At 41.4% G+C, this 16,576-nt stretch overlaps 1 protein-coding gene across 9 annotated transcripts in view; it reads left to right on the forward strand.

The window, feature by feature from the left end:
• Nucleotides 1-16,576, forward strand: part of adgrl2b.1 (adhesion G protein-coupled receptor L2b, tandem duplicate 1) — a 137,935-nt gene that overhangs the window by 65,254 nt on the left and 56,105 nt on the right. For 8 of the 9 annotated variants that reach the window (XM_089007797.1, XM_089007801.1, XM_089007798.1 and 5 more), the window contains 3 exons: nt 3,429-3,722; nt 8,445-8,545; nt 12,628-12,813. In XM_089007797.1, the coding sequence (XP_088863923.1) occupies nt 3,429-3,722; nt 8,445-8,545; nt 12,628-12,813 (581 nt within the window). The remainder of the gene's footprint in view (nt 1-3,428; nt 3,723-8,444; nt 8,546-12,627; nt 12,814-16,576) is intronic. The other variant, XM_089007799.1, reaches the window with a different exon arrangement.

The following is a 16,576-nucleotide window of genomic DNA, read 5'->3' on the forward strand; positions in this document are numbered from 1 at the left end:
AATATCATGATTTGACCATGTTACCTTCTCTCCTGATGAAGGCCATGGTACCTTACATTACAATACTACATTATCATGGTGACTGAACCAGTAGGGAACTTTGTATCTAACAAGACTTGACAAGACCAAATGATATTATGCCATTTCTGCAACAGTTCAGAATGAACTAAATAGCGAACGGATCCCCCAAATGTAGACACCGAACAAAACGGCAACACAAATATATTTGTTCGACTCTGACGAATGAACAGAGAACACCCGACAAATGACAAGAGCCCAATTCTCACAAGAAAAAAAGAATATACAGTAAAGTCTCGTTATATCGATATCGGATATATCGATAGTCCCGGTTATATCGATACTATTTCTATGCACGCACGGAGAAAAGTACATGCAAACAGGGTCGGATATATCGATAGTCCCGGTTATATCGATATTTTTTTGGACTCCCTTGAATATCGATATAACGAGACTTTACTGTATTTCAAAAAACATGGCACTCAGGAAACAAAGTCTAGAAAATCATTACTTGAGCAAGAGCAACAACAAGGTCAATAATCCGACAAGTAGGAGTCAGTTTGTCAGTCCTTAAATATTTGGCTAACGAACATTGGCAACAGATGTGCCAACTGAAGAGAAGGCCCGCATCTGCCACCTGCTGAAGACGCACAAGAACTGGTCCATGATAATCTCAGCTTGTAACATTCCAGATCTTAACATGCGCCACACCTCTTTCTTGAATTCATATGACATTTTTTGGGTCATACTTGACTTGTCATTCGAGGGATGCTCACACATTTTCAGCATTGGAGCTACTTTTGAAATGACCAAGTCAAAATGATCCACCCATTATATTTATTGAGAAATATATTGATAATTATTGCTACTTATGTTGATGTATAACCGCAAATGTTGCACAACACTAAATAATAAGGTACATTTTTGCCATTGCCTGAGTTGACTGTGATTACTGGCAGACGAGACAAAACGCACTTTGAAAATGTCATCATGAGAAAAAGTCTTACTCCCATTCCGTACCCCCACACATTTTTATACCCTATCTTATGAGCGAAAAATTAGAATGTAACTAACGATTCACTTGTTTACTTTGCGACGCTCAGAGGCGTTGTTTGAGCACGCACAGTGTACCTAAAAATCAGAGGTAATCTGAATGGCTGACCCGTGTATAAATCAAGTGAAGGGATGGTTGATAGGCTGATGTCGAGATTTTTTCAAAACAACTCAACTTTATTTGTATAGCATGAGTTCATCACCTTTTCATGCGATCGACCGATAGTACCTTGGAGATCGACTGTTCAATCGCGATCCAAGTATTCAGCACCTCTGTTTCACGGTGTAAAAAAACATCTCATGCACAGTTAAATCCTTGACAAATGTGCCCATTTTCAACATGTTATTTAGTAGTATTCAGCTCACCTCATTTCACCCAATCCTTTCTTTACACTCTCATCGGTTCTAATAGAATTTTTTTACCCTCAACCTCTCTGGCTTTTATTCAGCCAAGCCGGACCTGAGTCTGAGTCTGAAGCAAGAGCCTGACTGACACGCACACAATGACTGAATGAGCGTAAGGTAATTAGAAGAAAGGTCGCTGCGGAGAAATGTCACAATTGCACCTCTCCATGGGGTGGTCCAGGGACTTTAATATTTATTTTCCTCACAGCGAACAGCTGTGGCCCCGTGACCGCTGCCGCCGCCGCACACCGGCTTTGCGTAATAAACTCATATATTTCACTTTGAATGAAAAAACAAATATTTCCCAGCCTGGCTGATTAGTGCGAATGCGACGGAGAGCCTCATCCCCAAGGAAATGGAGATATGTGTGATAATGGGGTGTCAGATAGCATGATATTGCATTTTCACACAATCGCCTTGGGAACCTGAAGACAGCACCGTCGCCAGACCTCATTGTTGAAAGCTGCTTTTATCTACCCCTACAATCGGCTTGTTGTGGATAGGAAAGAGACAACTGACCATCCACATGCCTGTCGTCTCAGTATTGGCCAATCTGACTGCTTTCCACCCTCTTCCCCAACCTGATTTTTGCTCTCATTTCCTGTTGATCTCTCTCTCTCGGCAAGAGATAACATGTCAACTTGAATCACCTGCACCATACGGCAAACACCGAGGGCATTAGCGTGCATGTTGTGCACAAGTAAAACATAGATTGACTCTGCAAACTCAATACTGTGTAATCATGTTGTTGCCGATGTTTGACGTTTGTATAGGGTTGGAGGAGTTGTATTGATGTGGAGCAATCACCTACAAAGGCAAAAATATTAGTTAATACAATTGAACATTTCATTTCCTTTTTTTGGTGAAGTGTATAAATGTCTTATTTCTGACCTCAAATCCCTTCCCATCCTTTCAAAAAATGTAATTCAAGTTAACTGAGACTTCCATTTGAAAACACATTCACAGCAGTTGACCCTGGTGTTGGCTAATAAAGGGCTAACAATCTGCCTTTGTTATTAAAACACAATGACAATAATCACATCAAAAAAGTAACTGTCATCAGCTCTTGTTTATTACAACAAAAACAAGTGAAGTGAAATTGCTTTCTGGACATCTCTAAGGGGTTCACATGGCCACAGTTGACAAATGATATTGACATCACCTGATGTTAAGCCCCAGGAGGGCAACCACAACATTCAGTCCTGGTTTCTGAAAGCAAAGCAACAACTCTTTGCCCTGTCTTATTAAAATCAAGTCATACCAGTCGGCTCTGGTTTAGTTTAAGAAGGTTGGTTTATTAATATACAGGCTTTTACTTTGTTACAACAAACAACACTGTCCAGATTTATTAAAGCAAAGTAACAAGTCAGACCTGCTTCATCAAACTGTCACCTGTTTACCATGGGCTTTGTTTTATCACAACAAATCAGTGACACTTCCTGGTTTAGTCCAACAAAGTCACAACAGTTCCGCATTTGTTCAAAGCAAAATAAATGAATAAAATCCAGAAATACGTCTGTGTAAGCTCTCAGTCGTACAGGAGTGGTCCATCGATGAGAAGGTTTCTTCAGCCGTCATCTGTACAAAAGTGAAGGTTTCGGACGTTTCGCCTCCTATCCAAGAGGCTTCGTCAGCGAACTAAAGTCTGACTGGTCGTATCGGCCCCATTTAGGGATATATAAATGGGGCCGATACGACCAGTCAGACTTTAGTTCGCTGACGAAGCCTCTTGGATAGGAGGCGAAACGTCCGAAACCTTCACTTTTGTACAGATGACGGCTGAAGAAACCTTCTCATCGAAAAATCCAGAAATGTGTCCAAATAAAGTCCTCCTTTTTCAGTAGCTGTTTCCCCACCTGCCGTTGAGTAAATAAAAAGAATTTAAAATATTTACTTTCCCATCACTAATATCTCCGGCATGTTTCACACTTTTTTTCCCTTCGTGGCACCAGTTGGCGAATTGCCCATCTCTTCTCCAGCACCCAGAACCACCAGCTTTATAGCGGCCACCCCCTCCCCCACCACAAGGAGCCATGGTGACCCCACAGCACGCGGAGGCGCGGACCCAAGGGACGGCAGAGATCCGTTTGAGGACATCCGAGGCTTGGCGACGGTGGAGCCCACCTTACTTGAGCTGCCGCCCACGCCCAGACGCTTCTGTGAGGCAACCCGGAAGCGGGCCATCGAATGGCCCCAGACCCACACAGGAGCCACTGTGGAGAGGCCCTGTCCTAAAGGCACTCGAGGTGAGTCCGCTGCATGTGTGATTGATGAACTAACTGCAGACTTTGAAGGTTTGATGAGTTTACGAGAGAGCTCCTCTCCCTTGTTACGTACATTGCAATTCTATTTTAGGGACTTTCCCTGTTGGCATATCCGAGGGATGATGTTACAATTTGGAGAGAAAATAACGACATTGTATCTTTGGCTGTTAGGGGCAATATCATTTGACATGTATTCCAAAAGAAAAACATGCAGTCACAACAGATGCACATCAGATTGTTGATTTTTTGTTTTTATGTGAAATACGCATTTTGGACCGAAATAAAGCAATGACACATGGATTTAAATCAGGGGCCGGGAACCTTTTTGACTAAGAGAGCCATAAAAGTAAAATATTTAGAAATGTTTTTCAGTGAGAGCCACACACGTACACACACACACGCACACACAGTCTTCTTCTTCTTTTCCTTTCGGCTTTTCCCTTCAGGGGTCGCCACAGCGAATCAATGTCCTCCATCTATCCCGGTTTTGTGCATCCTCTTCTCTCACACCAGCTACCTTCATGTCCTCTTTGACCACATCCATAAACCTCCTCTTCGGTCTTCCTCTCGGTCTCTGGCCTGGCAGTTCAAGGCTCAGCATCCTTCTCCCGATATAGTCACTCTCTCTCCTCTGGACATGTCCAAACCATCTCAGTCTGGCCTCTCTGACTCTCTCCAAAGCCTCCAATATGAGTTGTCCCTCTAATGTACCCATTCCTGATCCTATCCAACCTGGTCACTCCCAAAGAAAACCACAACATCTTCAGCTGTGCTACCTCCAGCTCTGCTTCCTGTCTTTTCTTCAGTGGCACTGTCTCCAGTCCAAACATCATGGCTGTTTTATACACTTTTCCTTTCATCCTAGCTGAAACCCTTCTATCACACATCACACCTGACATTTTTCTCCAGCCGCTCCAGCCTGCCTGGACACGCTTCTTCACCTCTTTTCCACACTCTCCATTGCTCTGGACAGGTGACCCCAAGTACTTAAAATCCTCCACCTTCTTTATCTCTTCGCCCAGTAGCATCACTCTTGCACTTGGATCCCTCTCATTCACACATATATTCCGTCTTGCTGCGACTGGTCTTCATTCCTCTCCTTTCCAGGGCACATCTCCACATCTCTAGTTTCCCGTTCTCGCTACAGATCACATTGTCATCTGTAAACATAATGGTCCAAGGAGATTCTTGTCTAACATCGTCTGTCAGCCGGTCCATCACCATAGCAAATAAGAAGGGGCTTAGAGCTGACCCGTGGTGGAGTCCCACCTGCACCTTGAATTCCTCCGTCACACCAACAGCACACCTCACAACTGTCTTACAGTCATGATACATGTCTTACACTGCTCTGACATACTTTTCCGTCACTCCAGACTTCCTCATGCAATACCATAGCTCTTCTCTGGGCACCCTGTCGTACGCTTTCTCCAGATCTACAAAGACACAATGCAATTCTTTCTGGCCTTCTCTGTACTTCTCTATCAGCATTCTTAAAGCAAAAACTGCATCTGTCGTACTCTTTTTTGGCATGAAGCCATTCTGCTGCTCACAAATGTTCACTTCTGCTCTTAGTCTTGCTTCAACTACTCTTTCTCAGAGTTTCATTGTATGGCTCATCAACTTTATTCCTCTGTAGTTAGTACAACTCTGCACATCTTTGTTCTTAAAAATGGGCACGAGTACAATTCGTCTCCATTCTTCAGGCATCTGTCACCATCTAAGATCTTGTTGAATAACCCAGTCAGGAACCCCACCACCATCTCTCCAAGACACTTCTATACCTCGATTGGTAAACCATCAGGCCCGAGTGCCTTTCCACCCTTCATTCTTTTCAGCGCCCTCCTCACTTCATCCTTGCTAATGCATGCTACGTCTTGGTCCACAACACGTCACATCTTCTACTCTTTGCTCCTTCTCATTTTCCTCATTTATCAATTCTTCAAAGTACTCTTTCCATCTTGCCATCACACTCCTGGCACCTGTTAATACATTGCCATCTCTATCCTTAATCACCCGAACCTGCTGCAGGTCCTTACCATCTTTGTCTCTCTGTCTTGCCAGCCTGTAAAGATCAGTCTCGCCTTCCTTGCTGTCCAGCCGAGCGTACAAGTCATCATAGGCCTCTTGTTTGGCCTTTGCCACCTTTACTTTAACCGTGCGCTGCATCTACTTGTACTGCTGTCTACTCTCGTCCGTCCTCTCAGTTTCCCACTTCTTCTTTGCTAACCTCTTTCTCTGTATACACTCCTGCACCTCCCAATTCCACCACCAAGTCTCCTTATCTACCTTTCTTCCACTCGATACACCGAGTACTTTCCGACCTGTGTCTCTGATTATGTTCGCTGTAGTTTGCCAGTCATCTGGAAGGACCTCTTGCCCACCCAGTGCTTGTCTTACCTCCTTCTTAAATGTCATGCAACACTCTTCCTTTTTCAACTTCCACCATTTTGTCCTCACTTCAGCCTTTGGTTTCTTCATCTTCCTCACTGCCAGCGTCATCCTACACACCACCAACCTATGCTGTCTGGCTACACTCTCACCAACCCCTACTTTGCTGTCACTGATTTCCTTTAGATGGCACCGTTGACACAAAATGTAGTATGCCTGTGTACTTCTGCCTCCACTCTTATAGGTCACCCTATGTTCCTGTATCATCTGAAAGAAAGTATTCACAATAGCCATTTCCATTCTCTTAACAAAGTCAACCACCATCTGTCCTTCAGTGTTCCTCATCTGGAGTCCAAACGTGCCCATCACCTCCTCATCATCTTTGTTTCCTGCGCCAACATGTCCATTGAAGTATCCACCAATTACAACCCTTTCACTTCTGTTCTGTATGACTTCATCAAAGTCCAACCAAAATTTCTCCTTCTCCGCCAGCTCACATCCTACTTGTGGGGCATACCCACAAACAACATTGAACAACACACCTTCAATTTCTAGCTTCAGACTCATCATTCTATCTGATACTCTTTTTACTTCTAAGACATTCCTAACAAACTCCTCTTTTAAGATAACCCCAACTCTATTTCTCTTTCTGTCTTGCACGCAAGTGATTTCAACAAAATGTCTGAATGTATTTAAAATAACTGTGATAATACTCAACATTAATATGAATGGTTTTCCGTTCCTCGTGATTGGTAAAAATCCAGCCAAACGATCGGAATCAGAATCAGAATCAGAATACCTTTATTCGTCCCGCAATGGGGAAATTTGCAGTCCACAGCAGCAATTGAAGAGGGATGGGGTTGGGGTGGGAGTGAAAGGATAGAAAACAAGATATTCTAAGCATAACAAAATAAAATAAAATGAAATGAAATGAATGAAAGTCAACTTGCCGGGTCCAGAGGCAAAGTTACTGCTAGCTCGCTTGCACACTGCTCATTAGCTTGCACTCTTGCGTTCTGCTGTCTCTCACAGAAGTATATTGATGCTACCGTTAGCACGGGGCTTGTCAAAGTGCCACTGATATTCAAATTTTTCATTCATGGTATTGTTTCATTGCAAATTAGAACTTTTTCTCTCCACAAAGTTGAACGCTTCCGTCCATTCAACCAGAAGTGTACGATACTCGTCTTTTTTTACTCGTCAGCCTTATTTAAAAGGGGGCGTTTACCTGGTTCGACATCAACGGCCATAGGTCAGTATCATCCAATCAAAATTGCGCTTTCTGCCAACTCCTGCCCAAACAGGAAATGAACTGTAGTCAGTGTGCTAACCACTTGACTACCAGGTCAACACACCTGATTTAGTTGAAGAAAAATAAAAATAGTATATAGTGTTATTATTTTAAAAAGCAGTTTGCTTTGCTTCTTACAGTTTTACACAGAAGTATTTTTGACCATATTCATGATCAGAGTTTTAAGTGGTTAAATGTCCCAATCATGCCGACCCCAAAGCCTTCCGTTTCACAATTATGAATGTATATATTAATAAAAAAGCCTGCACAACTAATCATGGTTTTACGATGCCTGCGGCTTTACCCCGTTCAAATCCAATATTTCCTATGGGGAAAAATTGTAATCGGTGAACAGCAACAGTACATCGACACTAAACTAAAACAGCCAACTTCGGATAAGCACCATTAATTCCACTATCTTGCAGTCATAATTGCACCAGTGTATCCACACGGTCATATTAGAATTAGTTCCAGTTACTAAAAGTGTCCGACATCAAAGCCCGGCAGCGTCCGCGCGCTGATGGCTATTATGCGGCTGGGCTGACAATTGTTAGCCGCGCATCGAGTTACCTTAGCACCTCGTCATACTCAAACACTGACAGTGCTGTCAAATTAAAAACAGCCAGATCAAAGCCGGATTGAGACTTGTTTTGACTGAGGAGGGTTAAAATGGCAAAAAGACTACACATGTTGTCATTGTTGTCAGAGAAGAGGCATTCATTAGCCATAATCTTGTGTTTTTATTCCCAAATGTCTCTTCATAAGGAACTGGTGGGGGTTTCTCCCCCTACTTCACTTCAAGCTGGCTGTGTTCAAGAATCCCCCCTATGATTATATATCCCCTTCCCTTACAAAGCTGCCTAGGCTTTAATAATGTTTGGAAATGAACACTTAGTTTCCTGCAGCGAATTATGTGCATGCATGTGTATGTCAGCGTGTGCGAGAGTGTGTTTGCGTATGAGCGAAAGCGTGTGAGCGTATTTTTTGGGTCTCCCCCAAACTCTTTTCACTCTGTGCTTCCACAGGCGTCGCCTCCTTCCTGTGCACGGTGGCAGGGAGCTGGTGCTCCAAGGGCCCGGACCTCAGTAACTGCACTTCGCACTGGGTGACTCAAGTGGCACAAAAGGTAAGATGATTTTTTTTTAAATAATGCCAGTTGTTAAAGGCATCTGAAAACGGGATGTCATGGTTCATCACTAACAAACAAATATATGGCTACCAAAGTATTTTGAAAACCAAATGTTTCTTTTTGTTCCCTTCTGTCAATTGTGTTTTTTTAAACAAAATGCCAACTTCTTCAAATGTTAATAGAAATCAACTTTATTGTCAAATGTGTTCCATGTGCCGCTCCACCATCAACAGAACAGTTAACACAAAATGCCAAAATAATAAAAAAATACAACATAAGACACAGACAGTTGTTCAATCATAACCAATTTGTCTGTCTATGCTTTATTGCCTGAAGCAGTTAGAGATGAAGAAAATACTTGGTGAACCGTATTTTCCGATGTATAAGGCGCACCCAAAAGCTTTCATTTTCTTCAAAAGATGACTGTGCGTCTTATATGCAGATGCACCTTATATCAGAATCAGAATCAGAATCATCTTTATTGCCAAGTATGTAGAACACACAAGGAATTTGTTTCCGGTAGAACACGCTGCACTAGTATCGTCGTCAAAAAAACTGCTAAGTGGCACTATACAGTTCCATTTTCCATATGTGAAGTAATATTGAGCCACAACAGGTCTTGCAATGACTGTCGGCAGCCACGACTCCATTTCCCCTTGTAAAAGAAGTAGGAAGTAACCCCAGCCTCTACTGTAGCGCTTTACAGTATAATGCAGTGTTCCTTATATTTGGAAACCATTTATCAGAATCAGAATCATCTTTATTGCCAAGTATGTAGAACACACAAGGAATTTGTTTCCGGTAGAACACGCTGCACTAGTATCGTCGTCAAAAAAACTGCTCTGATTCTGATTCTGATTCTGATTATATACTTATATATTATATTTGGAAACCATTTGGCATTTATTGAAGGTGTGCCTTATAGTCCTGTGCGCCTTTTATCTGGAAAATCCCATAATTTATTACAAGTCTCTGCTAAACAAACTTAAATCTGCCCAGGTTTATTACAACCAAGTAACAACAAATGGTTCTACTTTCTTAAATTGAATGTTAACCAAAAGAGAATGTTTCTTTTTTTGGACCCATTAAGGTCACAACACTCTACTTAGCTAAAGTGAGCCAAACAAAACAAATACAGTATAACGCAATTGGAATATGCTGTTCCCATCGTAAGTGATCTTATGTCTGTGCCACCCCGCGTTTCTCTTTCTATCTGTGTTAAAGTTTAAATGAGACTTCTATTACTTGAAGCTGAGTTTGATTCTTGGGATCCAACACTCAAAATAGCACAAAGTTGACCCTTAGAGGCCACCGTACTTGCAAACATCTGAGGGCAATAAATTAGCGATTCTGCTAGCTACAAACGAGCGTGGCTGTCTGGAGTCAAGGCGACAGTTGTTTGGCGGTGACAATCAAAGCCTGACAGGTTATTTCTTCAGTGATTTGTTCTGCTTTGATTTTCCACAAAACAATGCACAAAGCACCATGCTTCGAATGGAAGCTACGATGTGAAAATGCCTCCCAAATGTAGTGAGTTCACAGAGAGTTCTTGCGTGCTGTCAGGAACCATTTCGGCAAATGCATCAAATAGGAAACACGCCCATCCTAGCCTAGGTGTTGAATATTTCGAAAATTGGTAGGTGGCAGGGAGAAGAGGGGATGGTGGGGGGTAGCGCATCATAAAAAAATCAATTTGTATCCTAAAAGCATGTCTGACTCCAGCTTCTTTTCATGTTGCTGAGAGTTTAGCAGAAGCAAATAAATCACTGACTGATTACAACTTCAAAGCCCATTTGGAGCAACACTTTGAAGTGCCTGGCAAATTTGGCTTTTCCACTTTTGTAATAGAGCCAGACTTGACGATTGTTACTTTGTTTAATCTAACCTGGGACATTTTTTAGTCACTTTTTTTGAATGAATCGGAAACTATCAATATGACTTGGTTGAAATTAATTCATAAATTCAAAGAAGTTTCTCTCAGCCCTGCTTTATTAAAGGACAACCAACGTCACTCTTTTGCTTCTTAACTGACATCAGAAAAACGTTTTATAGCATCTAAAATACCCAAAACACGCAGGATGATATTTTTTAGTCAAATGCAAAACACAAATAAAAACGACTTGAAGTGTCCAAAATCTGCAAAAAATTGAGCTGCGAATTGGGCATTTTTAGAAAGTCCCGCCCCCAGTTCGTGACGTCACGCCAAGATGTATTGCTCAAGAATCAAAACAATGGCTTCAGATAAGGAGACTATGCTTGCTTGTTACACATCCAGTTATGAATATGATTCAAATAGTCCTGAAGAGGAAAGCATACATGTTTGCAATTGATTAAAGAATTTATTCCATCCCATTATGAGGCAACATTGAGGGGAAATGTCTCACCGAAAAAGAGGCATAAAATGGCGACCTCCTGTGGCCGCTTCCGTTTCCACAGGATGATAAATTCCTTATATGGAGCTTGGACGCCCTCTTCTGGCGGCTTTTGGGTGCAACACGAGGTCCGCAGACCAAACAAGTGCAGCAAAATACATTGACGTGATGGAAGGACCGCTACAATGCGTCTTTTTTTCAGTCAGGGGCGTTCCTTTCGTGACGTCACGTACGGACTCGTCACCAATTCAAAAACAAGACTTCCTGAATATTCAGCGCCAGTCTTAAAATGTAAAATATAGCTATATGCGGTGGAATCTTATTAAAATACGCTCAGTAGAAGTCATTTGAAGCCATTTTACAAATTATAGACACAACTTGTCCGGAGACGTCGGTTGTCCTTTGAAACAAATGATAAAATATGTGACTTTGTTCTGATAAACCCGATAATATACAGTGCCGTGAAATAGTCTGTGGTACCTTCTTGAATGATCTGTTCTTCATATTTGTCACACATGAGTTTCATAAACCCAATTTTAATATCAAAAGCACAAGCCACGGAACGACTAAATGTAGTTTCTAAATGCCAATTACATTTAATAAGGCCCAAAAAAATCCTTAACTTTCTGATCCTCTACGAAAAAGTAATTGCCGTTTGAACAGAACGTGTTGTGCCACCTGTGGCAGCAAGAACTGAGATTAAGCGTTTGAGTAAATTGGTGATGATACCTTGCCGTCACAGTGGAGGAATTTTGTCCTACCATTCTTCACAGAATCCTTTCAACTACACCATATTGGAGGACTTTGTAGCATGATTGGATTCGAATACACATTTTGACTTGACCATTCCAAACCCTTTTATAAAACCAGACATGTTTTTCAATATTTTTCCTGTAGCATGACCTGAGAGCGCTTTCAGGGCGCAAACTCATTGTCCGCCGTTTTTCTAGATCTTACCTTTTTTTTCAACTTTCTTATTGAATTTATCATTCATTTTTTTCCCTTTGAGATTTTCCACTTTGACAGATTGTATTATTGTGATTCACCAAATGTGCTGTGAGGTTGTTGCCTGTGAAATTTAAGTCACCTTTCCCAAATTTGTGGTTACTCATCCTGATTTTGTGCTTTAAAAGCAATTACTTTTTCAATCTGGGACAGGTAATTTTGAATTATATTTGTGCCTTAATATTTTAAATTAGTATTTCAAAAATGCTTTTTGTATTTCCTTGTGTTTCTTCTGTGTGATATAAAAATTGGTTTGAATAATTGAAACATGTGGTAAATATGCAAATAACACAGAAATCATGATGGATTTCACAGCATTGTGACAGGCGCGATTGGAATTCTTGGTTGTGAACAATGGGAACAATTTTGAAAAAATATATATGTATCAATATATTTATATGCATCTTTGCTGTTTATTCAGTATTTTATTTGCGGTGGTGAGGGGCGTTTAATAAAAGACACCACTAATTGGTGGCCATTATAATTCCAATATGGAAAATGTAGTGTTTTCTTTGACTTTTTCGTGTCAAGTGTACTTTGTGAAAACTAATCAGAAAAAAATGGCAAACTGCAGATGTACAAGACCAATCATTTGTTTTTGTATGCAAGCATGCAGCACAAACACAATGTGGCAACTTGGGCAAGCGCCTCCCACCATTAAATTGTGGCCCCCTCTGCGATCCCGTGTGCTGACATGTCCAGATCCGAAGCGGCGAGAACGCAGCCAACCTGGCAAACGAGCTGGCATTCAACACGCGGGGCCCCGTGTTTGCCGGCGATGTCAGTTCTTCTGTTCGCCTCATGGAGCAGCTGGTGGACATCCTGGACGCTCAGCTGCAGGAGCTCAGGCCCAGTGAGAAGGACTCTGCAGGACGTAGCTTCAACAAGGTACTGTGACGCGTTATCCTCTTTGTGACCCATTGTGACCATCTCATCGTAACCCACTGGGGCTAAACGGCAGGACGCCAAGCGATAAATCCGAAAACAAGGCGGCTCGTGTGCCCTTCTTTTCCATCCATACAAGCAGACACTTGAAGAATAAAAGCGTTGGCTGTGTGAGGCAGACCTCTGGTGCCCAAGAACAAAATTCAAATTCATGGCAAATATGTCTTTAGAAGGCATTGGTTGCTTGTTAAAAGTGACTGAGGATGTGTGATTCCTTGCTGTCCTTTAAAACGCAAGGGGCCATATCTCATGACTTTAGCCAAAGTGGAGGCCAAAGGCCTCCCCATGCATTAAAACCATGTGATTGATATCCTTTAAATCACTTCGCTAGAGTGCATATTTGATTGCATGAAACTCAATGAGCCCCTCGAACCCTGTGATTTCTACCAGCTTTTTATTATACAAGCAACCATGTTAGATAAAAGTGGACCGTAAATGGATCCCAAATATCTCATTAAGCAATTGGAACATTTTCTTTGGGCCTTTCACAGAATCATATTTGGTTGCTTGAGATTGAACCCAAATGGCCACTAAAAGTCTTTCTTGAAGAAACGAGAACTATGTGATGTCTTCAATTGTGTGTGGGACCGTATTTGGTTGCCTAAATTTGACCCAAGATGGACACCAAACACAATGTGTATTCTTGCAGCCCTTCGTAGTGAAAGGAAACCTATTTGTTCACATCGAAATGACCAAATATGGACGGCAATGGCCTCATTGTTAGGCCTTCCAAATGTATGATTTCTTTATCATGCAAGGAACAAAATTTTGGTTGATTAAGAACACACCAAAATGAAGGCCCAACAACTTCCTCTAGGGCACTAGAACCATATTTGGTTTCATAAAAATAACCCGAATCAGACACCACACTAAAGCTTGGCCAAAACAAACATGCGGATCAAACCTCTGAAGATGGAGGTCACTGATTCGCTGTGGCGACCCCTTGACGGGAAAAGCCGAAAAGAAAAGAAGAAGAGATACCACACTAAAATTCAGTAAAGCCACATTTTAATCAAAAGCAAGGAACCACATTCCGTTCCACGAAGGTTACTTAAAATGGACGCCTATGCCATTGAAACCGTATTATTTCTTCCAGCCTTTAATAATAATCATAAGAAGTTGGATCATATCGTCCAAGGATCATTTTTGAGTGCTTGAAATTAACCCAAAATAAATGCCTGTTGTTCATCTATTAAAAAAAAAATAAATAAATCACTCAACGAGTGTTGCTGACGAGCGAGGATCATTGCGCTCCATCAAGTGCCCGTGAAGCTCTTCCACCTCTGCCACATGGCGAGGTGACGCTTGTGAAGAATCACATTCAGACAGCGCTCAATCGGCCGACAAAATGTTTTGCACCCAGCGACGCCCGTTTGTTTGCCGGATTAAAGCAAGTGGGTGTCTTCTAATTTGGTGAGATGGGTAGGCACTTAAAGGGCAACCAATGTCACTTTTTTGTTTTTTAACTGACTTCAGAAAAACGTTTTATAGCATCTAAAATACCCAAAACATGCAGTATGATATTTTTAGTCAAATGTAAACCACCAATAAAAATGACTTAAAGTGTCCAAAAGCCGACAAAAATTGAGCTGCGAATTGGGCATTTTCAGAAAGTCCCGCCCCCAGTTCGTGACGTCACACCAAGACGTCTTGCATTGCTGGAGAATCCAAACAATGGCTTCAGATTCGGAGAATATGCTTTCTTGTTACACATCCAGTTATGAATATGATTCAAATAGTTCTGAAGAGGAAAACATAAATGTTTGCAATCGATTAAAGAATTTATTCTGTGTTATTTTGAGGTATCTGGATGGGGGAGAAATGTAGCACCAAAAAGAGGCAGAAGATGGCGACAAAGCTCCGTGGAAACCGGCTGATTTGTTTCCTTAGAATGTATGTCAGCGAATATCAAATAGATGCTCGGTGCAACACACAACGATTCACCATCGCGTTATTTATGTGTTTTCCTTCTAATTTCGCCATCAACACGGATCAACACGAAGTTTTCTGACCAAACAAAGTACCGTAAAATGCATTGACGTGAATGAAAGGACAACTACAGTGTGTCCTTTCTCGGTCTGGAGCGTTCCTTCAGTGACGTGACATGAGGACTCGTCACCAACTCAAAAACAAGACTTCCGGAATATTAAGCGCAAGTCTTAAAACGTAAAATATAGCTATATGCAGTGGAATATTTGTAAAATATGCTCAGTAGAAGTCATTTGAAGCCATGTTACAAATTATGGACAAAACTTTTCCGGAGGTGACCTTTAATAGTGAAAGCAAACATATTTGGTAACTGGAAATTTGGTTATTTCCGCCTTTCGGGAGTGCAGTCACTACACCGGACTGTTTGGCATGAGGCAGGTTACAGGTTATCATTATTGGTCCATGAAGGGGTTAAACCAGGGGTGGGCAAACTTTTTGACTCGCCGGCCACAATGGGTTCTAAAATTTGACAGAGGGGCCGGCCAGGAGCATTTGGAGGGAATATTTGGGCCGGATATACCAAAGCATTAAAGGACAACCGACACCTCTGGACAAGTTGTGTCCATAATTTGTCAAATCGCTTCAAATGACTTCTATTGAGTGTATTTCACAAAGATTACACCGCATATAGTTATATTTATGTTTTAAGACTCGCGCTGAATATTCCGGAAGACTTGTTTTTGAGTTGGTGACGAGTCCTCACGTCACGTCACTGAAGGAACGCCCCTGACTGAGAAAGGACGCACTGTAGCAGTCTTTTGATCACGCAATGTATTTTGCGGTACTTTATTTGGTCTGAAAACTTTGTGTTGATCCGTGTTGATGGCGAAATTAGAAGGAAAACACATAAATAACGCGATGGTGAATCCTTGTGTGTTGTGACAAAAATGTTGAGCCATTTCCACACAGAAGATTGTCGTCATCTTCTGCCTTTTTGGGTGCGGCACCCACCCCCCCCCCCCTTGATGCTTCAAAATGACACAGAATAAATTCTTTAATCGATTGCAAACATGTATGCTTTTCTCTTCAGAACTATTTCAATCATATTCATAACTGGATGAGTAACAAGAAACCATCTTCTCTGAATCTGAAGCCATTGTTTTGATTCTTGAGCAAGGCAAGACGTCTTGGCGTGACACCACGAACAAGGGGGCGGGTCCTTCTGAAACTGGCCACTTCCAGTTTCGATTTTTTTTAAAGTCATTTTTATTGGTGTTTTTCATTTGACTAAAAATATCATACTGCATGTTTTGGGTATTTTAGATGCTATAAAACATTTTTCTGAGGTCAGTTAGGAAACAAAAAAGTAATGTCGGTTGTCCTTTAAATCTGGTGTGTGCAAACCTCAGCACAGTAAGAACACTACAACCCAATTTGGATTGGATTTGCCTTTATTAGTCTCGCAGTGGAGAAATTTACATTTCACATCAGCAAAGGGATGAAAGGGATGTTTTTTGATTGCTTTATTAACAGTCTTTCAAATGTGAAAAAAGCCTTTATCAGTTCATAAATTTGTCTCAAGGAATATGCAAGATATGGCATTTACATACTATTTTGCAGATACTGGGAGGAGGAAATGTAAATAGATTAAAATAACATACACACTGTGATTTATCAAGATTGCGTCTGTTTTTAATAAGTTTCAATCGAAAGTGGAAAGTTAAAGAAATAAACATTTATTGAAAAAAGGAATCACATTCAACATTCAATACATATT

Source organism: Hippocampus bargibanti, linkage group LG11 (assembly GCF_051943395.1).
Source record: "Hippocampus bargibanti isolate YZ-2025 linkage group LG11, ASM5194339v1, whole genome shotgun sequence".
NCBI classification, from domain to species: domain Eukaryota; kingdom Metazoa; phylum Chordata; class Actinopteri; order Syngnathiformes; family Syngnathidae; genus Hippocampus; species Hippocampus bargibanti.